Below are 27,706 nucleotides of genomic sequence, written 5' to 3'. Positions count from 1 at the left end.
CTCCATCCAAATCTTCACCAATATCATTAATATACAAGTTAAACAGTAATGGACTTAAAACAGACCCCTGAGGCACTCCGCTAGTGACTTTCCTTTTCCTGGATATCGCACCCCCATACACAACTTGTTGACACCTATCAGATAGCCAGTCTCCAATCCAATGCACTAATCTAATATCCAACCCCATCTGCTCTAGTTTGACTGTCAACTTATCATGAGGTACTCTATCAAAAGCCTTTGCGAAATCCAAGTATATCACTGTGTATTCCTCTCCTCTGTCCAAGGAAGCAGCCACTTTATTGTAATAAGTAAGTAGATTACTAAAACATGACCTGCCTTTAGCAAATCCATTCTGTTCATCAAAGATAATACCATTGTTGTCAACCCAACTCTGGATTCTAGTTCTCACAAGCTTCTTCAACAACTTAACCACAACACCTGATGCACAGATAGGCCTATAGTTTGATGCTTGAGTTTGATCACCTCTTTTATGAAGTGGCACAATCTTGCCCTCCTTCCACTCCTTAGGAACTTGACCAAGTGTAAGACTCGTATTAAAAAATATGTCAAAGCAGGTGTCAACTCCCTGGCACATTCCTTCAGCATATGTGGTGATTTATTATCAAGTCCCACAGCCTTATTTACATCTAGTTTACTCAACTCCCCAAATACCTCTTGCTCACTTACAGTCAGTCTCTCCTCCCCATCATCAACTGCTCTCAATCTCTCCATGAAGTCACATTCACAAGATTGAAAGATCTTTATGAACTGCTCATTAAGTATCTCCACCATGCATTCTGCATCAGCTGTCTTTATACCATTTTCTCCAGTCAATGTCATCCTTCCATAATCATTCTTTCTTTTGCTGGCTGCATATCAAAAGAACTCCCTAGGATTTTTTTTGGCTTCATTAGCTACCTGTTGTTCATACCTCTCTTTAGCTACTCTGACCAACCAAGTCACCCTCCTTGCCTGGTTTTTGTAGACCTCATGAAATTGGTTCTTTCCACTTCTCTTATGCTGCCTTCACAATGCCCTTTTTCTCTGTATCGCATGCTTAATCTCTTTATTCATCCATCTCACACCTACCTTATTTAACCTTCTCACCCTTGGAATACATTTAGACATTGCATCTACTAAATAGTTTTTGAAAATCCCCCAAGCTGCATTGATCTCTTTTCCAACTAAATCCTCATTCCACGCTACACCCGCAAGCTGTCTCCTGAGCTCTTCATAATCACCCTCCCCTTTGTAGTTCACCATATACTCTTTTCTCACAGGGGTCTTCGCACTGCTGGCAACCACCCAGGTAATCACCTCATGGTCACTCTCTCACCAATTGGTGGATGATTTGACACCTCATTTATTATTATTATTATTATTATTATTATTTCGGCCTACTCCAGGAAGTCCTTAGACTCATCGAGGGAGGCCCTAAACATCATGTTTACAAAACTATTCGATATTCTCACAGTATCTATCATTCCTTGCCTTGAACTTGCTCATTGTCATAGCACCTACAACAGACTCCGGCAGCTTATTCCACTCATTTACCACTCTAAAAGTAAAGAACTTAGCTCTAACACCCCTGCTAACCACACTCTTGCCCAGCTTCCATACGTATCCCCTAGTTCTCCCACCACCAGTCCTGATCTCAAAAATATCCTCTGAATTAATTCTATAGAATCCTTTTAGCAATTTGAATGTCTCAATCATATCTCCCCTTTTCCGCCTATCAACTAGTTTCTGCAATCCACAAATCTTCAACCTGTTCTCATATGGTTCATTCCATAGACCTGTTATCATCTTAGTCACTTGCCTCTGGATCCTCTCCACCTCCTCCCCATCAAGAAGGAACCGAGGTGACCAAATCTGGGCACAGTAGTCGAGATGAGGTCTTATCAGGGCTGGGTACAGAAGTACAATAACTTGCTTGTCTCTGCTTGTCAAGGTATTTTTCAACAGCCAAGTGAGTTGATGAGCTGATTTAGCTACTTTTGCAATGTGCCCCCTAAACTTCATCTCCCTATCCACCAACACTCCCAAGTCCCTGGCCTCATCAATCTCTTGGAGTACAGTTCCACCAATGTGGTATACTGCTGCTAATCTTTTCACCCCAAAATGCATAACCTTACATTTTGTCACATTAAATTGACATCCATTCTCTTTAACCCAGAACTCCAACAAGACTTTGACATCTTCTGCATTCACTTTGCATCATCAGCGAACAAATGAACTGTTCCACTTAGATCCTTCCCTATATCATTAATGAACAGATTAAACAGCAGTGGTCCAAGAACAGAACTCTGCGGCACACCACTAGTCACAGGCCGTCTTTTGGACTCTACTCCTGAATAAACTACTCTTTGATATCTCTCCATCAACCACCCACCTATCCATCTCACCAACCCTATATCCATTCCCATATGTTGTAGTTTACGGATTAGAATTCATGTGGTATCCTGTCAAACGCTTTTGCCAGGTCCAGCAGTATCACTGTAAACCCATTTCCCTTATCCAGTTCTGCCGTCACCTTGTTATAAAACTTGAGCAAGTTACTATCTTGAGCAAGTTATTAATGATCTACCCTTCACAAAGCCATGCTGTCCCCTGTACTGTATCTCATTTTCATCAATCGATTCCTGTATTTTTCCCTTGACTACTTTCTCCAAGACCTTGACAACAACTCCTGATATGCTGATCGGTCGGTAATTTGCCACCATAGTCTTGGATCCTCCTTTATGCAATGAAACTGTTTTCCCCTCTTTCAATGCCTTCGGGACTAAACCAGACCTGAGACTCAGATTAAACAACATGGTCAAGGGCACTGATAATTCCTTAGCCGCTTAACGCAAGACCCGTGGCGGTATACCATCCAATCCCACAGATGTATTCACATTAAGGTTCTGTAATAGACTATTCACCTCCACTTCATTCATCACAATTCCCGTATAAACTAATGGTTCCTTCATTTTTTCAATGTCACCACCTGGATGATATACTTTTGCAAAGTGCGCGCTCAGTAACTCCACTATATTGACTGGTTCAGTGACCTCCTTACCATCGTCATTCCTTAAAATCATTTTGCCATGTACAGTTTTTTTTCCTGCTTGCAGCATATTGAAAGAACTGTTTGGGATTCTCTTTTGCTTGCATAGCTAGTTTCCTTTCATAATCGGCTTTTGCTGTTTTTACCACACTCGTTATTACCCTTCTGGCCTTCACTTTATACCGTTCGTGTGCCTGAAGGTCACCTCTTTCTTTAAATTTCCTCCACAGTTGTTTCTTTTATTGCAGCTCAAGCTTATAATTACATCCTCTAATGAGATGTCCAAATCCAAGACTCTTAATTCTCGTGTGCCCTCTGTTACATACTTTCTGAGGTAGTTATCCCTCAAAAACTCAAGAAACGCATTTTCTTTACTTCCTGTTGCTATCTCATCATTCTAGTCTATATTGCCATAATTAAAATCACCCATAATGATCACCTTTTTTCTTATTTGCTTGGCTAATTTGATTGTACATTTCACTATCACCACCATCCACATTACCTGGTCTATAACAAATCCCACCAAGTATTTGGTTCCATTCACCTCTATCTCACACCATACTCCCTCAAAACCACTGGCACTATTTCTGTCTTGCATCTGTACTTTGTATGGACATAACTCTTTCTATATCATCAATAACACTCCACCTCCCTTTTTACTCCTTCTATCCTCATGAAACACATCATACCCTTCCATCTCTATTCCTGTCAGGATGTCATCCTCTTCCAACCATGTCTCACTTATTCCGACAATCTTTGGGTGAACAGACGCAATTAGTCCAACCATTTCATCTGCCTTGTTTCTTATACTTCTAGCATTGGTATACAAACACAACAGCTCATTTCTGGATCTACAGCTAGTTCCACTGATACCACTCACCCGATGTGATCTTTCCATGCTAGACTGGGGCCATTTCCCTTTCTGCTTCTTCATTTTAGAACCCTTTTCAATTCCAACTGTTTCCTCTTGATCTCTGGTCATCCCCTTCCTTTCCTATCTACACATGCTCTCACCTCCTCTTGGAGCATCATATTGCATATTGCACACTCATTGTCTCATTTTCTATACTCATACCACTCACTTCCCCATTCATACCCACTTCTTCAATCTCTCCTGTCTTACTCTCCTGCTCTTCCACATCACTCCCCTCTCGATCTGATTTATTCTCTCTATCACTTCTCTACCTTCCAGCAGCAGTCTCTCCAAGCGACTCACACCATAACCACTCAAATGCAGTCCATCACTCCCATACAGCTCACTTCGTCCCTCAAACTCTCATTCCACACATTAACAAACTGTACTCCCATCTCCTCACACATTTCAGCCAGCATATCATTCATAATCCTTGCTCTCCACCTCATTTCACCACAGTCATACCTAGGCAACACACTGACTATACCCTTCGTGTCACACTATTCTCTTTTATCCTTCTAAGCAGCCTCCTGATATCCATTCTGACATGCTCTTTGTCCTCTCTCAAATCATTTGTATCAATTAATACTATTAACTCTTTTGCTCGCTCCCACATCATATCCAATGCCTCAATCACTCTACTCATTTTACCGCCTGGAAAACATACCTTGTGCATTCTATCCTCTAGCATACCTTTAATAATGGAGTTGCCATACAATGCCACTCACTCATCTTTTGTTAACTCTTTCATGCCATCATGATTTATTTTAATAGTTTTGACCTGAATTCTCTTAATTTCATTCCGCATCCATTTCATTTCTTGCATCATCCAATCCAATTCAACTTCCGAATCTCGCGACACATTCTCTCTATCATTCAATCTTTCTAACTCTCGAACCTCTCTTCTCACTTTCACTCTCATTCATCCTTCTTTGTTTCCGTACTTTCGGTCCAACATCACTGAAATAAGAACACAAACTTTAAATGCCTGCTGGAAAGCAGCTTGGCCTGGATGTGTTGCAAATATTGCACCATGCAAACATCTACATTATCAGCGGAAATCATTACTTTGGCACAGGAAATTGATGGAGAAAGTTTTGATACATTTAGCCAGAATGATGTAGGCGAATTGCTTGTGGATAATGCCTTAAGTGATGTGATATTATTGGATATCGATTTTAGATATCGTCGAAGATCCAGAAAATGGTAGTGAAGCGGAAGAAAAACCTGTCCCCTCTCACTGCAAATATAATTCTAGAAGGTCTTGAACTGTGTAATAAATTGGAAAATCGTTTTCTTGTTAATGACACAAATTCTGAACGAGCCTTTAAATTTCAACGTGAGCTGAAGAACTGTATATCTGGATATCTTGAGCTGTATAAAAAATTAGAAAATTACTGATTACATTGTCAGAAGAAAAAAATCAGCACAGAACGAGGGTGAAGCTTATTCTGTTTGTGAAGAACCATTGCTTTTTACCATACAAATCTGATGCGCTAACTATCTCTTCTGGTGATGAAAGTGATTTTGCACCAGTTCTGAAACGTTGCCGAATATTGTCTAATAGCGACGATAATTCTAATGACAAAATGTAAAAAAGAAAAAAAAAATTGTTACTTTTCAATAAAATTAAATGAATAAAGCTTTAAAACAAATTTAGGCATTCTTATTTTCTTGAATTTTTATAAACTTTTTTATGTGATTTTAGGTTTATTTTAATTCAGTGCTTCGGTTTTATGCGGTTTTAGAAAAGCACGGAATGTATCCATAATTTTTCAACGTAAGGTAGGTCTTTTTTGTGTGATTTTTTATATGCGGTTTACTGTGGAACGTATCTACTACATAAAAAGAGACCCGACTGTGTGTGTGTTGTATATATATATATATATATATACAGGGTGTTCGGGATAAATTTGACATATTTATAATTAATTATATTTTTCCGTAAGTTACATGTATTAACACACACTTCTCTTCATTTAAAAGTTTGGACCCTTCTTCATTCACATACAAGATGTCAGAAAGGATGGATAGCTGGAACCCACCTGAATCATGGAAGAGAATAACTTGTATCATGATGATTCGTGCCTGCCATCAAAATAAGGATATTACGACTGCTGCCCAATGCTCCCTGAATACAGTAAAAACAATCAGGCATGAACTAGAGACTTGCAATGGTGACTACGAGGATGTAGCAAGAAGAAAGATCCCTAGCAGACGATCTGATTGCGTTCGTACAGCAGAATTCCTCGCAAATCTGCAGGAACAGGTGTTGAAGAACCCTGGCATTGGAATTCGGGCTTTGTTCGTGGAGTTGCTAACTGTAGTCAAGCCCTGGATAACAAGGGTAGGCAATGGTAGGCCGTATGTATGGCAGCAGGATTCGGCCCCTTGCCACACCTCTGGGAAAAGTCAAAAATGGTTGTCTGAAAATTTCTACGACTTCACCAGTCCAAATGTTTGGCCTCCAAACTCCCCAGACCTTAACCCCATGGATTATTTTGTATGGGGCACAGTTGAAAAAGACACCAATCGCACTTCCAGTAATACAAAAGCCCAGTTAATGGATAAAATTAAAACAGTTTTTGCGGCCCTTCCCAGGGAGACTGTAGCATCAGCTTGTTCGAGGTTCCGAAGCAGAATTGAAGCTGTGATCGATGCTAATGGTGGTTATTTTGAGTAAATCTTGTTGATAGTATTGTAATTAACTCTGCCTGTAATGTTTTTTTGTCAATTCATTAAATTTAATAGATACAAAGAAGATTTTCTTTTTCCTTACGAAACTGTCAAATTTATCCCGAACACCCTGTATATATATATATATATATATATATATATATATATATATTTGTTAGTAAATTTGTTAAGCTGTATTGGTAAATTTTTTCCAATCTTAGGACTCTAATATTGCCAGATCTTATATTTTGGTCTTCTAATGCACTTTTAATTGCATCAGTCCACCTGCACCTTAGTTTACCTTTGTTTTTTTTTTCCTACCATCAAACACCAGGTTTACTAATCGTTACTCTCCCATTCTGCTTAGTAGCCATTATTATTATTATTATTAATTTATATGGATACTCTATGGAGTCAAAAGACGTAGGATGCCCACAATCTATTAACACATTATCTATCATACATCTTCTTAAATTTATTCACTTTTGATGCTCACAACCACCTCTGACAATTATCCCACTCATTTACCACTCTCCAAGTAAAGAACTTAGTGTGCACACACTTAATAACCACATTCCTAAGCAACTTCCAGTTGACCCTTGTTTTCCCCCTACTCAACATGTATTGAAAAATCATATCATATCCCCTCTCCTCTATCTGTCAGCTAAACTCTGTAATCCACATATCGTGATTCTGTCATCATACAGAATGTTCCTATGATCTGTCACAAGCTTGGTCACTCGTCTCTGAATCTTCTCCACCACCTCATGGTCCCCTAGAAATGCATGTGACTAAATGTGTTCTTCAACACCAAAGTAATCATCTGAGCTATTCTGTCAACGCTTGCAATATGTCCTCTGAATATCAAATCTGTATCCACCATCACTCCCAGATCCCCAGCCTCATCAATTTCCTGTAATCCAGCACCATTAATATGATACAAAGTATGATATTAATGGTACTAGATTACAAAGTGCACTCACTATTTCATCCCAAAGTGCATTACCTTACATTTTACAACATTAAATTGACAACCATTGTTCTTTGCCCACACTGCCAATTTATTCATACATTCATGCATGCTAACAATGTCAGGTTTCTTCCTAATAGTGTTGACTTCACATGATGAGTATTGTAACTCCATGCAGGTCAAGAAAATAATAATAATTATTATTATTATTATTATTACAGCAACTCCAAGTAGTCAGACTCGTCGAGGGAGGCCCTAACATCATGTCAAGAACAACTATTCGAAATTCACACAGTATCTATCATACCTCGCCTTGAACTCATTCACAGTCATGGCACAGACTCTGGCAGCTTATTCCACTCATTCACCACTCTCCAGTTAAAAAACCTAGCTCTAACACCCTTGCTAACCACACTCTTGCCCAGCTTCCATGTATGGCCCCCTAGTTCTCCCACCAGCAGTCCTATTCTCAAAAATATCTTCTGAAGTAATCTTATAGAAACCCTTCAGTAATTTGAATGTCTCAATCATATCACCCCTTTTCTGCCTATCAACCAATTTCTGCAACCCACAAATCTTCAACCTGTTCTCATAAGGTTCATTCCATAGACCTGCTATCATCTTGGTCACTCATCTCTGGATCCTCTCTACCTCCTCCCCATCATGCCCATATCTGGACACAGTAGTCTGATACAAGCAGATACAGAGGAACAATAACCTGTTTGTCTCTGCTTGTTAAAGTATTTTTCAGCAACCAAGTGATTTGATGAGCTGATTTAGCCACTTTTGCGATGTGCCCCCTAAACCTCAACTCCCTATCCACCAACACTCCCCAATCCCTGGCCTCGTCAGTCTCCTGAAGTACAGTTCCACCAATGTGATATACTGTGGCTAATCTTTTTACTCCAAAATGCATAACCTTACACTTTGCCACATTAAATTGACATCCATTCTCCTTAGCCCAGTCCTCCAAACTGTCCAAATCATCCTGCAAAATATTGACATCCTGTGCACTCACTATTGCTCTACCCAACTTTGCATCATCAGCAAACAAACGAACACTTCCTCTCAGATCCTTTCCTATATTGTTAATGAACAAATTGAACAGTAGTCGTCCAAGAACAGAACCCTGTGGCACACCACTAGTCACAGGCCGTCTTTTGGACTCTACTCCTGAATAAACCACTCTCTGATATCTTTCCATCAGCCACCCTCCTATCCATCTCACCAACCCTATATCCATCCCCATATGCTGCAGTTTACTGATTAGAATTCCATGTGGTATCCTGTCAAAGGCCATAGCATAGTCCAGTAGAATCACTGTAAACCCATCACCCTTATCCAGTTCAGCCGTCACTGTGTTATAAAACATGAGCAAGTTACTGAGGCATGATCCACCCCTTCATAAAACCATGCTGTTCCCCCATACAGTATCCCATTTTCATCTATCCAATCCTTTATTTTGCTCTTGACTATTTTTTCCAAGACTTTGATAACAATTCCTGATATGCTGATGTCATTAATTTACAACAGCAGTCTTGGAACCTCCTTTATGCAGTGGAACTAATTTCCCCTCTTTCCACCCCCTCGGGACTAACCCAGACCCAAGACTCAAATTAAACAAAATTGTCAAGGGCATTGACAATTCTTTAGCCACTTTGCGTATGACACGAGTTGGTATACCATCCAATCCCACAGATGTATTGACATTGAGGTTTTGTAATAGACTATTCACCTTTACTTCATTCACCACAATTCCCGTATAAGCTATTGGTTCATTCATTCCTGCAATGTCACCACCTGGATGATATACTCTTGCAAAGTGCTCGCTCAGTTATTCCACTATATCAACTGATTTGGTTACCTCCCTACCATCAGCATTCTTTAAAATCATTCTGCCATATACATTTTTTCTTTTACTTGCAACATATCGAAAAAACTGTTTGGGATTCTCTTTAGCCTGCATGGCTAATGTTCTTTCATAATCCGCTTTTGCTTTTCTTACCACACTCGTTACCCTTCTGGCCTGTGCTTTATACCGTTCATGTGCCTGACGGTCACATTTCTCCTTAAATTCCCTCCACAGTTGTTTCTTTTTTTGCAGTTCAAGCTTAATGGTGTTATTCATCCATTTAACCCCTACTTGATTTATTATTCGGACTCTAGGTATACAGTCAGCCATTGCCTCCTGCAAACACTTCTTAACCGTTTCCCATGCACTATCAACATCCAGCCCTTGCAGTTTTACATGCCATGGAACTGAACCAATTAAACTCCTAAGCTTGTCATACCTTCCAGCCTGATAATTCCACATGTACCCTGTTTTAATTGTAAATTCCACACCTTTAGCCACCTCCCAAGTCAAGACCCTATGATCACTCTCACCAATTGGTTGCAACGTGGTCATATTCGTTACAGCCAAATTCTCAGATGCAATTACTAGTTCAAGCACTCTCTGATCCCTAGTATTTTCCATTACATGCTATCGCAGAGCATAAAATCCAGTTCCTTCCTCCCACGTGTCCTCTCCTCCTTCCAATCAGTGTTACCATAGTTGAAATCTCCCATAATAATTACCCTCCTTCCACTCATTTCTTCTATTTGCTTATGCATACTATCTCCACCATCTATTCCATCACCTGGTCTATAGCAGCACCCAACTGTATATTTTGTTCTGCTAGTCTCAATCTCACACCAAATAGCTTCAAATATGCTCTTTTCCCTATCCTGCAGTTCCACTTCTATTCTCCTTGGCTGCAGCTCATCAGCTATCATCAATAACACTCCCCCCCCCCCCCATTTTATTCTCTCTGTCACTCCTGAACACACCATACCCCTCACATTCAATCCCACTAGCTATATCATCTTCTGTCAGCCATGTTTTACTAATGCCAATAACCTGTGGTCTGGAAGTTCCAACCAAGGCCAAAAATTCTTCCTTCTTGTTCCTAATACTTCTGGCATTAGTATACATGAATTGCAGAAGCCCATTTGTCCCATCCCTATTTTGATGCCTTATACTAACTATTCCATTCTGATTTGTTGTCCTTCGTACTCGCTCGGGCATATTACACACATTCACACACTCTACTGTCTCCCTTAAGTCTGCATATCTACTCCCCCCCCCCTCAGTAACTGTAGTTTACCTGATTCTGCACATCCACTTCCACTTCATTCAACAACATCTTTTCAAGTCTCCTTACCCCAAATCTTTTTAAATGTAAACCATCCATCTTATATAAATCCTTTTGCCCATCGATAATAATAATGTTTATTTTAAATATTCTGCCACTGATGGTATCTGTTCACTCCTTTAATTTTTGTAAGAACTCTCATATCTGTAGTCTTTGAACTGTTTTATGGGAGAATTGGTTGATGGAAATGGTAAACATATAACCACTGTGGATGATGTAGAATGTATAATATCTAATGTAAGGGGGTGTGACAATTTAATTCCCGGAATGTACCTGAAAAAAAAAAAAACCTATGTTCGAAACTATACATTAGTGGCTACTGTCGCCTTCAAAGGAGTGGAGTCCCCTTGTGCATTTATACACTGGTTTCGACAGTGTTCTCATTTTTGGAAACAGGCCTGGAACTCTTTATCCAGAATACTCTTGAGTTCCTTTATCACATTATGTTGGATATCAGCGATTTCAGAAAATCTTTGTCCTTTTAGCGCAGTATTTAATTTTGGAACCAGCCAGAAATCACAGGGAGCTATGTCAGCTGAATAAGCAGGATGATCTAATTTGGTAATCAATTTTTTTTGGTCAGAAACTCTCTCTCACAATGAGTGCCCTATTGCTTGCCGCATTGTCGTGATGGATAATCCACTTGTCAGGCCACAATTCAGGCCTTTTTCTCTGAACAGAATCTCATAATCTTTACAGAACCTCTAAATAGCATTGTTGGTTGACCATTTGTCCTGGTTCAATGAATTTATAGTGGATTATCCGCTTGTGATCAAAGAAACACACCAGCATGGGCTTGAACTGCGACCGTGATATGCATGCTTTTTTTGGTCGTGGCGAACTCAGGGTTTTCTACTGCATGCTCCTGCGCTTTGCTTTGTTTCGGGGATCATACTGGAAGCACCAGGTTTCATCACCTGTAATTACTCACGGAAACATGTGCTTATTTGCAGAACGATCAGATCGGTCGCAACTTGAAGCTGCTGCTGCTTCTGTTCATTTGTGAAGATCCGAGGCACAAACTTCACAGCAATCTTTTGCATACCCAGTTCTTCAGTTAAAATTACCCTAACTTTCTCGATTCATTTGCAATTCATCCATTAATTGCATACTTAATTGTTTGTCAGACCATACCAAATTTCGCCCTCTGTTCACATTTTCATTTTTGTTTTTTGCTGCCCACTTCTGGGGTGATTGTTCACATCTCCTTGCCTACCTTTGAATCTCTTATGCCACTCAAAGACACTTGACTTTTTCAGAGCATCCACACAATATGCCACTTTGATCAGCTTTAACATTTAGGTATCAGTTTTGCCAATTTTCACACAAAATTTGATGTTAACACGCTGCTCCAAATTTTGATCAAAAAATTTTATGCTGCAGTTTACATGCAGATTTCTATTGTTTTTGCAATATTCAACTAGTAAATGGCTCTATCAGTTTGAGGTTTACTCATGCATTACTTAAAAAATGTACAAAGACGATTACTTATGTGACTCCAACCAAATCACCACACAGGCGACACTACGAATTCAGGAATTAAATTATCACACCTCGTATTTAATGAGCAATTTATCAGCCAATTCATTCATCCATTTCATCCCAGTATGTATATCACATATAGAGTGCAGTATATCACATGACTTCAGTGAGGAGAGAATGATGAAGGGGTACTAGCTGGTAGTGAGTGAGCAGGAGATATATGAGAATTTAAGTAAACTGAATAAACTGCGGTGATATGTCTTATGAATTATGTCATATTATTATTATCCTAAGATCCCATAGAGTCAAAGATTCATCTATGAGGTCTTATTGTTATACACACATCATCATATGGCACCTTAAACACACTCAGATTCTCTGCAGACACCACCCTCTCAGGCAAGGCATTCACAACTCTACATGCAAAAAAAACCCTGCTTCTCACTCCCCTGCTCACACCCTCCTTATACAGCTTCCAGAGATGACCTCTGGTTCTCCCACTGTTTTCTGTAAAACCTCTTCAATATTGATCCTATAACAACCCTTTACTAACTTATAGGCTTCTATCATACACCCCCCCCCCTCTTCCTCCTATCCACTAGACTCTGTAAATTGTATCTTCTCAACCTTTCCTCATATTAAATATTCCAGATATCAGAAACCATTAGTCAATTGCCTCTGGACCCTTTCCAATATATCTTCGTCCTTTTGAGAACCACGTGACCAAATCTGTGCACCATAGTCCATGTGTGGCCTAACCAGAACCTTATACAATGGAACAAGTATCTCCTTACTTCTACAAGTCAGTGACCTCCTCATCAACACAAGAATTCGTTGTGTTGTCCTCACAATTTTGGCAATGTGTCCCCTAAATTTCAGATCCTTATCCATTATCACCCCAAGATCTTTTATTTTCTCCACCAATTTATTTATTTATTTGTATGGAGTTCCCTCCCTTTTTCTCTCCTGTCCCTATTGGGGTGAGTTGAGCCCCCTCATGGGGGGGAGAGGGGGGGTTAAGTATTTATGGCTGTAGATCCGTGTGTGTTCACGGAGCCGGTTTGCCTGCTTGCGGGATGAAAAATGCCAGATAAACTGGCAGAAAAAATGCTACTGTCCATGCCCAAGACTGGCTAACTTGGCTATGGCTGAGGAAGATCCTCAAATTCCTCACGTCTTTGACGGGAATTGAACCTGGGACACTCCTTCTCCAGTCATATGGTTGCAAAGCACACAGCCACTAGGCTAACTGCACATACTTCTCCACCAATATATCCCTACCAAGCATAAATTCTGCACCCCCATCTTTGTTTCCCAAATTTTAAAACCTTACATTTTGCAACATTGAACTGGTAGCCCCATTCCCATGCCATTCACTCATTCTATTCAAGTCTTGTAAGGCCACATCTTCTCTACTCTTCATCGTTCGTCCCAACTTTGCATCATTGGCAAACAACTGAATATTCCCATCCAAATCTTCGCCAATATCATTAACATACAGGTTAAACAGCAATTGCCCTAAAACAGACCACTGAGGCATACCACCAGTGACTTTCCTCTTCTGGGATATTGCTCTCCCATACACAAATTGCTGATACCTGTCAGATACTCAGTCTCCGATTAAATGCACTAATCTAATATACAGCCCCATCTGCTTTAGTTTGACTATCAACTTATGTGGTAATCTATCAAAAGCCAATGCAAATTCAAAGTATACTACTGTGTATCCCTCTCCTCAGTCCAAAGAAGCCGTCACCTTATTGTAATAAATAAGTAGATTACTAAAACATTACCTCCCTTTAGCAAATCCATGCTGTTCATCAAAGATGATATACCATTGTTGTCAACCCAATTCTGGATCCTAGTTCTCACTAGCTTCTCCAACATCTTAACCACAACATGTGATACACAGATAGGCCTATAATATGATGCTTGAGTTCTATCACCTCCCTTATGAAGTGGCACAATCTTGCCCTCCTTCCACTCCTTTGGAACTAAACCCAGTGGAAGACTTATATTAAAAAAATATATCAAGGCAGATGCCAACTCCTTGGCATATTCCTTCAAAATATGTGATGATATGTGGTCAAGTCCCAAAGCCTTATTAACATCAAGCTTGCTCAATTCTCCATATACCTCTTGTTCACTTACATTCAGTCTCTCCTCCTTATCATCAACTGCTCTCAAACTCTCCATGATATCACATTCACAAGAATGAAAGACCTTTATGAACTGCTCATTAAGTATTTCCACTATATCTTCTGCAACAACTGTCTTTATACCATTTTCTCCAATCACTGTCATCCTCCCATAATCATTCTTTCTTTTGCTTGCTACATATCAAAAGAACTCCTTAGGATTCTTTTTGGCTTCATTAATTACTTTTGCTATCCTTACCAACCAAGTCAACCTCTTTGTAATCTTCATGGAATTGATTATTACCACTTCTCTTATGCTGCCTCCATAATGCCTTTTCCCCTCTGTATCGCATGCTTAATCTCTTTATTCATCCATCTGACACCTACCTTATTTAACCTTCTCACCCTTGGAATACATTTAGACATTGCATCTACTAGATAGTTTTGAAAATCCCCCAAGCTGCATTGATCTCTTTTCCAGCTAACTCCTCATTCCACGCTACACCTGCAAGCTGTCTCCTGAGCTCCTCATAATCACCAGTACTTGTGGAACTTGTAGTTCCACATATACTCTTTTTTTCACAGAGGTCCTTGCACTGCTGGCAACCACCCAGGTAATCACTTCATGGTCACTCTCACCAACTGGAGGGTGATTTGACATCTCATTTATAATTATATCCTCTGATGAGATGATCAAATCCAAGACCCTCAATCCTCGTGTGCCTTCTGTTACATACTGCTTGAGGTAGTAGTCCCTCAAAAACTCATTTTATTTATTTCCAGTTGCTATCTCATCATCCCAGTCTATATTGCCATAATTAAAATTGTCCATAATGATCACCTGTTTCTTATTTGCTTGGCTAATTTGATTATACATTTCAGTCACTACCATCTACGTTACCAGGTCTATAACAACATCTGACTAAGCATTTCATTCTATTTACTTCTATCTCACACCATACTGCCTCAAAACTACTGGCACTATTTCTCACTTTCATCTCTGCTTTGTATGGACATAACTCTTTCTCTATCATCAATAGCAACACCCCCGCCCCTTCCCTTTTTTACCCTTTCTATCTTCACGAAACACATCATACCTTCCATCTGTATTCCTGGCAGGATGTCATCCTCATTCAACCATGTCTCACTTATTCCAACAATTCTTGGTTGAACACCCCCCCCTTCCCTTTTTTACCCTTTCTATCTTCACGAAACACATCGTACCTTCCATCTGTATTCCTGGCAGGATGTCATCCTCATCCAACCATGTCTCACTTATTCCTACAATTCTTGGTTGAACAGACTCAATTAATGCAATCATTTCATTTGTCTTGTTTCTTATACTTCTAGCATTTGTATCCAAACATAGAACTCATTCCTGGATCTATAGCTAGTTCCACTGATACCACTTATTTGATGTGACTTCTCCATGCTTAACTGCTTTCAAGGTAAAGCAGCTGGATTTGAAGGTCATCTCCCCCCCCCCCCCCCTTTCTCCTTCTCTACCTTCCAGCAGCAGTCTCTCCAAGTGATTCACAGCAGGTTTTCACTGCATGTTTTAGGTGAATGGTCCAAGAAGTTAACAAAAGTTAATGGCTGGGAACTTTCTCCTTGTGTAACTAACACCTTTAAACTAGGTAGGTCTGAGAAGAGTCATAAAAGAGTAAAATTGTTCCACTACACAAATGGTGATGTCAAGACTTCAAATACAAGCCAAATCTGTGTGTTTTTGAAGTTGTGGTTAAGATATTAATAGAAGTTGGTGAGGGCTAGGATTCAGGATTGAGTTAATTAACAGTGTACTTTTCTGTAGAGATCAGCATTGGGGTTTGTTAGGGAGTGGTTATGTTTTAGCAGTTTATTTACATATTGCAACAGGATGACAGATATATTGGGTAAGGGTTGAGTAGGTTGAGCAGCACATATATTATGATTTCGACTTAAGGTTTTTAATGTACTGTCATATGATAAGTTATTTAAATTTGCATGGATGAAGTTATATAATAAATTAGTGAGAGAGAGATAGGAAATTGGCAGTCTGATAGTATTAGCAATACTACTCACAAGCTGTGTATGAGGGAGAAGTATCATAGAAGAAAGTCACTAGAAGTGTGCCACATGGGTCTAAGGACCATTGTTGTTTAACTTATATATTAATGATATTAAAAGTGGTTTAAATGGAGATATGTAGTTGTTTGTAGATGATGCAAAGTTTGGGATAGCTATGAGGAGTGAAAGGGTTATTGTGTTTCTCTAGGAAGATTTGAACTAACTGGCTGTGTGGGCACATGAGTAGAACTGTTGTTTCAATGTTGCAGAGTGTAAGATCTGACATATGGAAAGCAAGGATGGAATGCATACAGTTGGTGGGAATGTATTGGAGCAAGGTGAAATTACATGTTACTAGAATTGAGAAAATTCAATATCTATAATTGTGATATTAGTGCAATGGATTATGCAGTAATGAAGGGAATACATTGACATATAAAGAGACTGATCAGGCTATATATGGAATCTGTCTGCTGATTTGGTTAGCTGATTTTCAAAGAGATTATGAAGTTTTTATAAAAGATTCGTAAAAAAAAGCAACTAAGATAGTGTCAGGTTTCTGCAATTTTTGGTATATGAAGACATATTGAAGGAATGCCATCTGCAGAGCCTGGTTGATATGATTGGGGCTATGATTTAGATACATAATTTGATACAAGGCTTTCAACAGATTAATGCAGAAGAGAATATTCATAGTTGAGGGAGACAAGAATAGAACAAATAGAACAGGGAGTGAACCTTAGACGATAGGAAGGCATGAGTAGGGGGATTGAGAGCACATATTTTTACTTAGAGAATGAAAGGTGAGCAGAATGCATTGTTTACCTGAGAATATGATCATTGTAGCAGTGAGCAAATTTAAGGCATGATTTGATGAGAATTTTTTTTTTCATAATGAGGACTTGCCATAATGAATCTTTTGACTCTGTAGAGGGCTGGTGTTGGTAATGATGATAATAAACTGTAGAAAATAATTTAATAAAGCAAAAAAAAAATTCTTTGTAATTTATGTAATTACAGTTTTGAAGGACTGATATGAAATGCATTTCAGCTTCAAATTAGAAGTTGTTCTTAGAAAAATTAGAATTCGGCTATGAATTTTTGATCAAATTTTGTATATTAAAAAATTTCAGAATTTAGTATAATTTTTCTAATGGTACCTGCCAATTATCTTATGTTTTTGTTTCCAGAAAGGACATTATGTAGTTGTGAAATGTGCAGATACTCAAGAAGCTAATTTGTGGACTGAAGCTTTGCAGTCACATTGCCATGAAAATTTTACTATGACATACATCCATCCAGTACATTTTCCATTAAAGAGTAATAAGGTGATTATTCTTTGTTATTTAACTTTATAGTTAGAATTAAAACTAAAGTTGTGGACTATAATAATTTTCAGGAAATCAGTTGGAGTGAACTTAAAATGGCAATTAAGTCTAGTGTTATATGAACATGCTTATTAAAACGGTTATTTGAACTGTGATATACCTCCATCACTATGATGTCAGTGCCTACATTGTAGTGGAAGTCAAATTCAATAATAAATTGACATCATTGACTATGCTGAAATATCAGCAAGCATATACCCATATGTGTGATATATGTTTTACATATAAATAATTGTCTTTAAAATTAATATAAATAATTATCTCTTATAAAATTAATATAAATAATTATCTCTTGTAAAATTAATATAAATAATTGTCTCTTCTCATCTCATCTTCCTTTTACCCTCTTTTACCTTGCGGTGTCGAGAGTTTATTAATCATCAGACCTCAAACCGTTCTCAGGATAAGGTGGTCAACCTCACGTCCCGGTGTATCCTATGTCCTGTAGTGTTGAGTTCTCAAGGCCGGTTTGCCTGCTTTGCGGGATGAAAAACCACAGTAGGGTTTCCCCCCCAGGATAAATGGGAAAAACCCACTGTCCATGCCCAAGACTGGCTAACTTAGCTGTGGCTGAGGAAGATCCTTCAGCTCCTCATGTCGCCAACGGGAATTGCATCTAGAGCACTCCTTCCCCAGGCATATGGTTGTGAAGCACACAGCCACTAGGCTAACCGTGTGGACTTAATTGTCTCTTTAAAATTAATATAAATAATTATGTCTCTTGTTAAATCAATATGCTTTCTACAGTTTTGCAACTGAAAGAAAGAGCACTTTCTTTCAGTTGCAAATCTTATAGTGATTTCACAACTATTTTAACAAATATGAGTATTATTGTTACTTCCTCCTCCATGGAGTCTGAAGACTCATTGTTGAATGGTCAATGTCCATACCTTGCATTGAATACAGTCAGGGCCAGTTTTATCATTAGGCGAACCTAGGCAATTGTCTAGGGACACTAAGACTTCGGGGTGCCAGATTTTGCTACATAGTTGGGGGAAAAAGGCCTGGCCTGGTTGACTAAGTAGTTAGTGTATCCGCTCTCCAGCCAAAAGGCTGCGGGTTCGCAGCCCGCCTAGGGCATGGATGTTTGTGATTGAACTTTGACACCCATTTACTCCATAACACACACACACACACACACACACACACATATATATATATATATATATATATCGTGGTAGTTATTCAGTACTTTTTGAGCACCTTCGTAGCTCAATTGGAAGAACAACGGTACGTTGCGTCCTTCGATTGGAAAAGACCTAAGTTCAATTCTCGTCGTGATGGGAGGAATCGTTATATGGACTTTTTCAATTGAAGGTGAGTTAGCTGATCTCATACAGAGGTAGCAGGTTTTTTTTTCCCGGAAACTCGGGTTTTTCATCCTGCATACAGACAAATCGGCCCTTCAGAACACATGCAATTTACAGACAAAAAAAAATTCTAGCTGTGGTGGTGGGCAGTAGATGGCGCTGATGATGATGATGATTGGTAGTAGAGATTCGGTGTAGTGGTGGAGGGAGAGTTGTACAATAGGTGTCCTCCTGCAATGAGTCTTCGGACTCCTTGGAGGTGTCACGAATAATAACAATATTAATAAAAATTACAACCTTCGAAAAAAATTAGTAAAACATTGATTAATAATAAAAAACTGAAATAAGTCAAGCCATCCTGGTGCTCGCTGATGATCCTACATTATTTTCGCCTTTCTCTATTTCTTCCATTCCCCTGCTCTTTGTATACTTAACCTCAAGTGCAGAGATTTTTCCTCCTTCTGGCATCTGTCCCAAGATGAGCGGGGAAGTTCCAGGATATCCCTCAAACTAACAATCAGTGGTCGCGACTAACCGACTGTTCTCACTTCTTATCTTCATTCCCTATAGACTTAATTATGTTGATTTTTAGATTAAGCCCTGTTTTTGCAAGCTCTCTGAGAAGTTGAAATTACGTCATTCATTTTCTCACAGAATCGTCTTATTAATTCAGTTCAGTTTATTCTAAATCAGTATAAGAATGCCGTGGGAATTTTCATAGAATTGCAGTGGCAGGGATTCTGATTGGTAGTATTCGTGAAATAAGACCTCTGATTGGTCTTTCTCTTCGTTCCCTTTATTTGTCACCATCCCAACTCTGGCATTCTTCTACTGATTTCAGATTAGTTCAGTCAAGCTTTTTCGTAGGTGACAGTTGAGTCTGATGGCTAATAGTTTTGGTACTTGTGTATCTAACATTCTTGCAGCGGCTGTAGAATGTTTGTGGCCAAAATAGCCAGTGTTTTCCATAGAGCAGTATTTATGTAAGTAATAGTATTAGGTGTCCTGTCATACATAAGCAAAAATAATTTAGAAAATAGTGTTTTCCAAATGTGTTTATTGCTCTGAGAATTTGTTCGACATTGCCAGTATCGGTAGCAAGTTCAGAAAGGAGTTTCTCGAAATTAAAACTTACAAAAATCACACTCGCTCTACGATGGCTCAGGAACGACTCACTGGTCTAGCAATAATATCTATAGAGCAATAATATCTATAATATCAATAATATCTATAGATTGCATTTACAATCAATATAGATGAATTAATTCAAAACTTTGCCAAAGCAAAAGCCACAAAGATTAATTTTTCATAATTTTTGTATTTAAGATGTAATAATTTTCTTCCTATACAGATATTAGGAGTAATCATATGTGTATACAAATGTGTTGGTTTTGATTAATACATTTTTTTAATGTTCATAATGATATTATTTTTATAAATATCCACATGTGTAGGTGTACGTGTGCTTGTGTGAGTATGGCAAAATATATATATATATTTTCTTCGCCTAGGGGCATCAGATACTCTCGGACCGGCCCTGTATACAGTCAGTATTGAAGCACTCATCACCCACTCTCGCAGTGCATTCCCCCCATTTCCCATCTGCCAAACAAAAAAGCTCCTTTTCATTTCCTTATCCACATGACCTTTGTACCATTTCCAGAAATGATCTTTCATCCTTACACCACCCATTATCCTATGCAATTATTCCCCTATATTTACTGATAGGCACCTCTCATCAACTTCTACATTACATTTGGTGCCCCTTATACAGCAGAACTATTGCCTCCTTATCCATACATATCAGTGTTTTTTGCATTATAGCAGCAATTTTCTTGGTAACTCTTACATCTTTTGTGATATGTCCTCTGAACTTCAATTATCTATCAACAATGATCCTCAGATCCCTTGTTTCCTCCACCTCCTGAAGCAAAGTTCCTTCAATATGAAAAACTGAATTCCATCTTCTCTGGTCAAATTGAATAACTTTACAAACTCTTCCATCTCTGGCAATTAGGAAGAGCAATGTAAGGAAGTTCTGATGTGATGTGAGGATTTGAATAGGTTGGTGTCTTGGGTTGAAGAATAGCAACATGAAATGATATATCTCTATTCTTCAGCCCAAGACCTATTCAAATCTTCTTGTAACAACATCACATCAGAACTTCCTGACATTGCTCTTTTTAATTTAACATCATCAACAAATAACTGAATCTACAGTATATAAATTAAACACCAGTGGTCTTAGAACCTAATTCTGTGGTATCCCACTTGTCACCTTCCTTTTTTTTTTTTGATGCTTCACTCCTATACACAATTCTCTGGTGGCTCCTATCAGTCAATCATCCCTGTAACCAAGCTACCAAATGACTGTCCGTCTCCATTATGCTAATTTTCAACAGTGGTTTATCACGTGGTCCTTGATCAAATGCTTTAGCAAAATTCAGATAAGTCTGATCTTTAGAGGTACCTGTGGCATAATAAATTAATAATGGAACACATATAGACCACAGTAATAACTTTAATTAAATAAAGGTACAAATATTTCATACTGAAAGTAACAGTACATCCTCAGTGTAGAACAAACAGTTAAAGGAATGGAATACAAAGTACAGAACAGTATTTTATTTGGTGGATCACCAAATAAAATTGTTGCTGCGATGATGATCTGCCCTCACTGGACATTCTAGATCTTTCATCAAAAATTCGACACATTTTCTTGAAAAAATCAAGTATGTTCAAATCAAAGAGTCTGACTTACTAATCAGTTTTGATATTGTTTCCCTTTTTACCAATATTCTATTAGCTGACACAGTCAATTTACTATATGATGATTACCCTCCGAATATTGCAAAGATTTTTGAATTCGTTATACATCAGGTTATTTCAGCTGGAAAAACAAGATCTACATGGGTAGCCCTCTGTCTCCACCTTTGGCAAACTATTTTTTGAAACATCTGGAAGACACCTTGTTCTCATCCATTCATCCCCAATCCTCTCTTTGGTTTTGTTATGTCGATGATGTTTTTGCTATTTGGCCATATGCTAAGAGGAACTTACCACATTTCTACAACAGATAAATAGCCTTCACCCACGTATTCAGTTCATCATGGAAAAAGAAAAGTCTGGTAGTTTACCATTCTTGGACATCCTCCTTACATGCACATCCTCTGGTACTTTGTCTACAAGTGTCTATCGAAAACCTACTTTTACTGGCAGATACATTCATCAAAAGTCTGCTCATCACACCTCTCAAAAAATTGGCATTATCAAATCTTTAATTAATAGAGCACATAAAGTATGCACCTCTCCATCAAGCTTACAACAAGAACTTTTCACTATAAAAAAGTTAATAGAATCTAATGGTTACAACCCTAATCAAATCCAACAGATAATTGACTCCTATTTTCCAACACATCAGGATTCTTCAACAGACTGCAGAGTTCCAATCCCTTACATTTCAGGCATCTCAGAACCTGTAGGCAGAATTTTGAAGAAGTATCATCTTATTCCCACATATTTTCCTATCAACAAAATTTCTAGCTTGTTGCCATCTACAAAAGACCTCTATCATTGGCTGGTGTTTACCAGATACCATGTGAATGCAATTTGTCATATTTTGGACAAACAGGCCGCGTTCTGTGGAAAAAAGAATGAAGGAACATCAATATTATATCGAATACATGAAACCTCATAAGTCTGGTCTAGCACAACATAGCATTGACACTAATGATAATATCCAGTGGGATAAAGCTTGTCTTCTCCACAGATGCAGGTTTAAATATGAGCGCCTTTTTTAAAGAAAGTTGCGTAGCCATCTTACATCGGCCAAATTTAAATCAAAATGACTCTCTCTCTCTCCAAGTTTGGGAGACTATTATTATTTTATGCAACCATCAATGAAATAATTATCTTTAAGGAATTATTTAATAATATTTTAGTAATTAATCTTCTGGCATGCAGCAACAATTTTATTTGGTGATCCACCAAATAAAATACTGTTCTGTACTTTGTATTCCATTCCTTTAACTGTTTGTTCTACACTGAGGATGTACTGTTACTTTCAGTACGAAATATTTGTACCTTTATTTAATTAAAGTTATTACTGTGGTCTATACGTGTTCCATTATTAAAATTCAGATAAATCACTGTATATATATATATATATATATGCATCTCCTCTTTCTAATACACTAGTCACTCTATTATAAAATTTAACCAAGTTATTAATGCATGACCTCTCCTTAAAAAGCTTGTGCTGCTTTCTCAAAAGATTTCCATTCTCATCAATCTGGGTTTACAATCTGCCTTTAACCAGTCTTTCTAACACCTTTATCACTAGATATACACTAGTCTACAGTTTGACACTACTGACTTGGATTTTCCCTTGTGCAGAGGCACTATTTTCCCTTTTTTCCAATCTTCTGGGACTTTTCTTGTTGCTATATTTATTTTAAGCAAGCAAGTTAAGACTTCTTCTAGCTCTTTTGCACATTCCCATAATATGCATGGTTATATCCCATCCAGTCTTATTAAACACCAAGGTTGCTTAGTATTCTAAACACTTCCCATTCTTGTACTTTCAGTCATCTGTCCTTCTTCCTATTGATATTTAACCCTAATCCTAACACTCCTACATGCAATACACTAATAACAAAATACTCATTGAACATTTCCACTTTATCTTAAGCAAATGTGATTTGTACTCCATCTTTGGTAACTAAAGTTAGTCTTCCATATTCACCCTTTCTTCAACTATCACCATAATTGTAGAATTCTCCTGGGTTTTGCTTTACTGCTTCAGCCAATCTCCTCTCATATGCAAATTTCTCTTTCCTCACTACACTTGTCACCTTTTCTAGCCAGCATGTTATACTCCTCATACTACTGAGGGGTACCTCTCAGCAGTTTTATTTCTCTTATTTCTTAATAAGAACAGTGCCTCCATACCGCAATTCCAAGAATGACGGTATGTTGCGACCTTTGATTGGAAAAGGCATAAGTTCGATTCTCGTTGTGACAGGAGGAATCTTTATATGGGTTTTTTCAATTGAAGGTGATGTGAGGTAGCAGGATTTTTTCCTCCCAGAAACTTGGGTTTTTCATCCTGCATACAGACAAATCGGCCTTTAGGACAAACACAATTTATAGAGAAAAAATACTAGTTGTGGTGGTGAGTAGTAGATGGTTGGTGTAGATGATAGAGATGAAGAGTTGTAGAGTATGTGTCCTCCCTCGATGAGTCTTTGGACTCCTTGGAGGTGTCACGAAGTAATCAAATCAAATAAAACAATACTGAGATCTTTAGTCAAATTTATATTTCTCCTCTTTCTCTACACCATTTCATTTTCTGTCTTTGTTGCATATGTGTCTTTCAAGTCTTTAGATGCCAGCTTGTGCTAGCAAAACATTGAATAAATATTTAGTCATTAAATTATTTATTTCATTGGCGTTCTGCATAGATATTTTTCCAGAAAACTTCAATGTGAGTGATTTCAACAACTATAGAAATTTAAATATGGAAATATGATAAGTAAGTTTACTGTAGTACTTTTGTTATAATAAGAGTTGATTGCAAATTGCAGTCCATAATCCAAGACCACTTGTGAAAAATATAGCTGTCCAACAGATGAAAATTATAAGGATACAGTACCACTATCTTGGACGTTTCTTCTTGATGGGGAGGAGGTTGAGAGGATCCAGAGACGAGTGACCAAGATGGTAGCAGGTCTATGGAATGAACCTTATGAAAACAGGTTGAAGATTTGTGGGTTGCAGAAATTGGTTGATAGGTGGAACAGGGGAGATATGATTGAGACATTCAAATTGCTGAAGGGTTTCTATAGGATTAATTCAGAGGATATTTTTGGGAACAGGACTGGTGGTGGGAGGACTAGGGGATATCCATGGAAGCTGGGCAAGAGTGTGGTTAGTAAGGGTGTTAGAGCTGGGTTTTTTTACTTTTAGAGTGGTGAATGAGTGGAATAAGCTGCCAGAGTCTGTTGTGGGTGCTATGACAGTGAATGAGTTCAAGACAAAGTATGATAGATACTATGTGAATGTCGAATAGTTGTGATGGACATAATGTTTAGGGCCTCCCTCGATGAGTCTAAGGATTCCTTGGAGTCGCCCGTAATAATAATAATAATAATAATATTAAGTGCCCTTGACTTAGTTGTTTAATGAGAGTCTGGCAACAGAAACAGTCCCAGGAAAGTGGAGAGAAGTGAATGATAGGCTAGTGTGCATATCAGGTGTAGTAACAACTTCCAGTGGTGATGGTGTTAAAGACACTGGCTAGACAGAGTATGCAAACTTGGATTGATGAAGATGGAGATCATTTGAAAAAGAGAGCTAAATGAGTTTGTTAAAGGGAGGTCTTGCTTCAGAAACTTGGTTACATTTTATAATGGGGTGATTACTATATTGGACAGAGGAAATGCTTACACAGTGATTTTTCTGGATTTTGCTAAAGCATTTGATAGAGTACTGCATCATAAACTACTGTTGAAATTGAGCAGATCGAGACTGATAGTCAGTTGGTAGCTTGTTGGTTGAGATGATTGACTGATAAGAGCCAGTAAGATGCATATGGTGTGAAGTATCCTGAAAAAAGAAGGCATGAAGCAACACAGTGTTCTGGGACCATCACTTTTTGCTAACGATGCTAAATTCGAAAGAGAATGTCAGGAAATTTTAACATGATGTTGTTGTTGCAAGATGATTTGAATAGGCTCATGTTTTGGGATGAAGAATGGAGATATAGCTTCTTTACTAAGTGCAAAGTCATGGACTTTTTGGCCATAGAAGAGGGAATAAGTTTATCATATTAGGGAAACTTTGCTCCAGGTGGTGAAGGATCTGGAGAGCTTGGTGGATGTGGAACTGAAGTTCCAGACACATTGTAAAAGTTGTAAAGGTTACCCAGAAAATTGCTACTTCTGTATTACAAAGAACCTGGATTTCTGTGCATAGATCACATCGTCTGGTTATATCGATGACAAGAAAGCATAAGAGCGAGCGAGAGAGAGAGAGAAAAGAGGCAAATAACTAAGACTACATCAGGACTCTGGAATGTTGAGTATAAGGGAATATGGACAGATTAAAGGAATGTGGTCTGTAAAGCTCGATAAATAGGAGGAGGAGGAGAGGTGTTACAATTAAGACATAACTTGATGAGATGAGTCTATCAGATATATACAAGGGAATTATTGTACAGGATAATAGGTGATGGGAGAACACAAGGTCATCCTTGGAAACCGTACAAAGGTCATATGAATTCTTGTCCTGATGAGGGGAATCCTTATATGGGTTTTTTCAGTTGAAGTTGAGTTAGCCAATCTCATATGGAGGTAGCAGAGTTTTTCTCTGGAAACTCGGGTTATTAGTAATAGTGCAGATGTGGTAGCCCTGCAAGAGGATTTGAATGGGCTGGACAGATGGGCAAATGAATGGGGGATTTCTGTTTAATGCAGCAAAATGCTAGTTCTTGAGGTTTGGGACACTTCATACTCTATTCGAGGAGTTATACTGGAGGAAGTAGGGGAGACAATAGATCTGGGATTGATGATTGATAGAAACCTGAAATTCAGGGGACATATTGCAAAGGTAGTGAAGGTAACACAGAGGATTACTGCAATAATGAGAAGGACGCTGACCTGCAGAGATAAAAGAGTTATCATTCCGTTGTATAAGACCCTGATTGGACCACACTTAGACTATTGTTCTCAGATTTGGTCACCAGGATTTGTAGCAGATAAATTAACAGTGGAATAGGGTACAGAGGCTGATAACAAAGACAGTTTCAGGACTGTACAATGTTAGTTATGAGGATCGGCTGAGGGAATGTAGACTGCAGAGTTTGGTAGATAGAAGAAGAGGTGATATGATTGAGACTTTTAAACTGTCGAGAGGTGGTTACAGGGTTCACACTGGGGAGTTCTTTCGCTTGGTTGAACAGCGGGAAGAAGTGATGACAAGGGGCCATCCCTGGAAGTTACGTAAGGAAGCTGTGAGCAAGGGGGTGAGAAGTGGTTTCTTTGCATGGAGGATGGTTGAACCGTGGAGTGCATTGCCTGATAGAGTGGTGAGAGAGCGAGAACGGTCAACGAGTTTAAGGAGTGGTATGATAGACTTTGTGTTTCCTAGGAGGGACCTCCTACGATGAGTCTGGATAGACTTTGTATTTCCTAGGAAGGACCTCCCACGATTTAAACTTCTTTTGACTCCATGGAGGCCTGAATAATAATAATAATATACACAGTGATACTATTCACCATTTATATACAATGCCATTAATAGTGTTTTTTGTCTGTAAATTACATGTATGCAGGAAGAAAAACCCAAATTTCCAGGAGAAAAACCCCTGTATCAACATATTAGGTCAGCTAACTCATATTCAATTCAAAAAGCCATTTAAATATTCCTCTCATCACAATGAGAACTATACTCAGGTCTTTTCCAGTCATAGGGCATAGTGTCCTATTTTTCTTCCAATGGAGGTGTTTGAGATTTTATTTGAAAATCAGTACTCGGGA

General features: G+C 38.5%; 1 protein-coding gene across 2 annotated transcripts in view; it reads left to right on the top strand.

Annotated features, from left to right (window-relative positions):
- LOC150110102 (uncharacterized) overlaps window positions 1-27,706 on the top strand; it is a 268,812-nt gene that overhangs the window by 132,593 nt on the left and 108,513 nt on the right. For both annotated transcript variants that reach the window (XM_090391413.1, XM_090391419.1), the window contains exon 7: window positions 17,662-17,799. In XM_090391413.1, the coding sequence (XP_090247539.1) occupies window positions 17,662-17,799 (138 nt within the window). The remainder of the gene's footprint in view (window positions 1-17,661; window positions 17,800-27,706) is intronic.

Source organism: Typopeltis vanoorti, chromosome 1 (genome assembly GCF_054136105.1).
Source record: "Typopeltis vanoorti isolate ZY-2024b chromosome 1, IOZ_Tvanoo_1.0, whole genome shotgun sequence".
Taxonomy (NCBI): domain Eukaryota; kingdom Metazoa; phylum Arthropoda; class Arachnida; order Uropygi; family Thelyphonidae; genus Typopeltis; species Typopeltis vanoorti.
The sequence above is the reverse complement of the archived record's forward strand: the minus strand, read 5'-3'. Positions and strand labels throughout refer to the sequence as shown.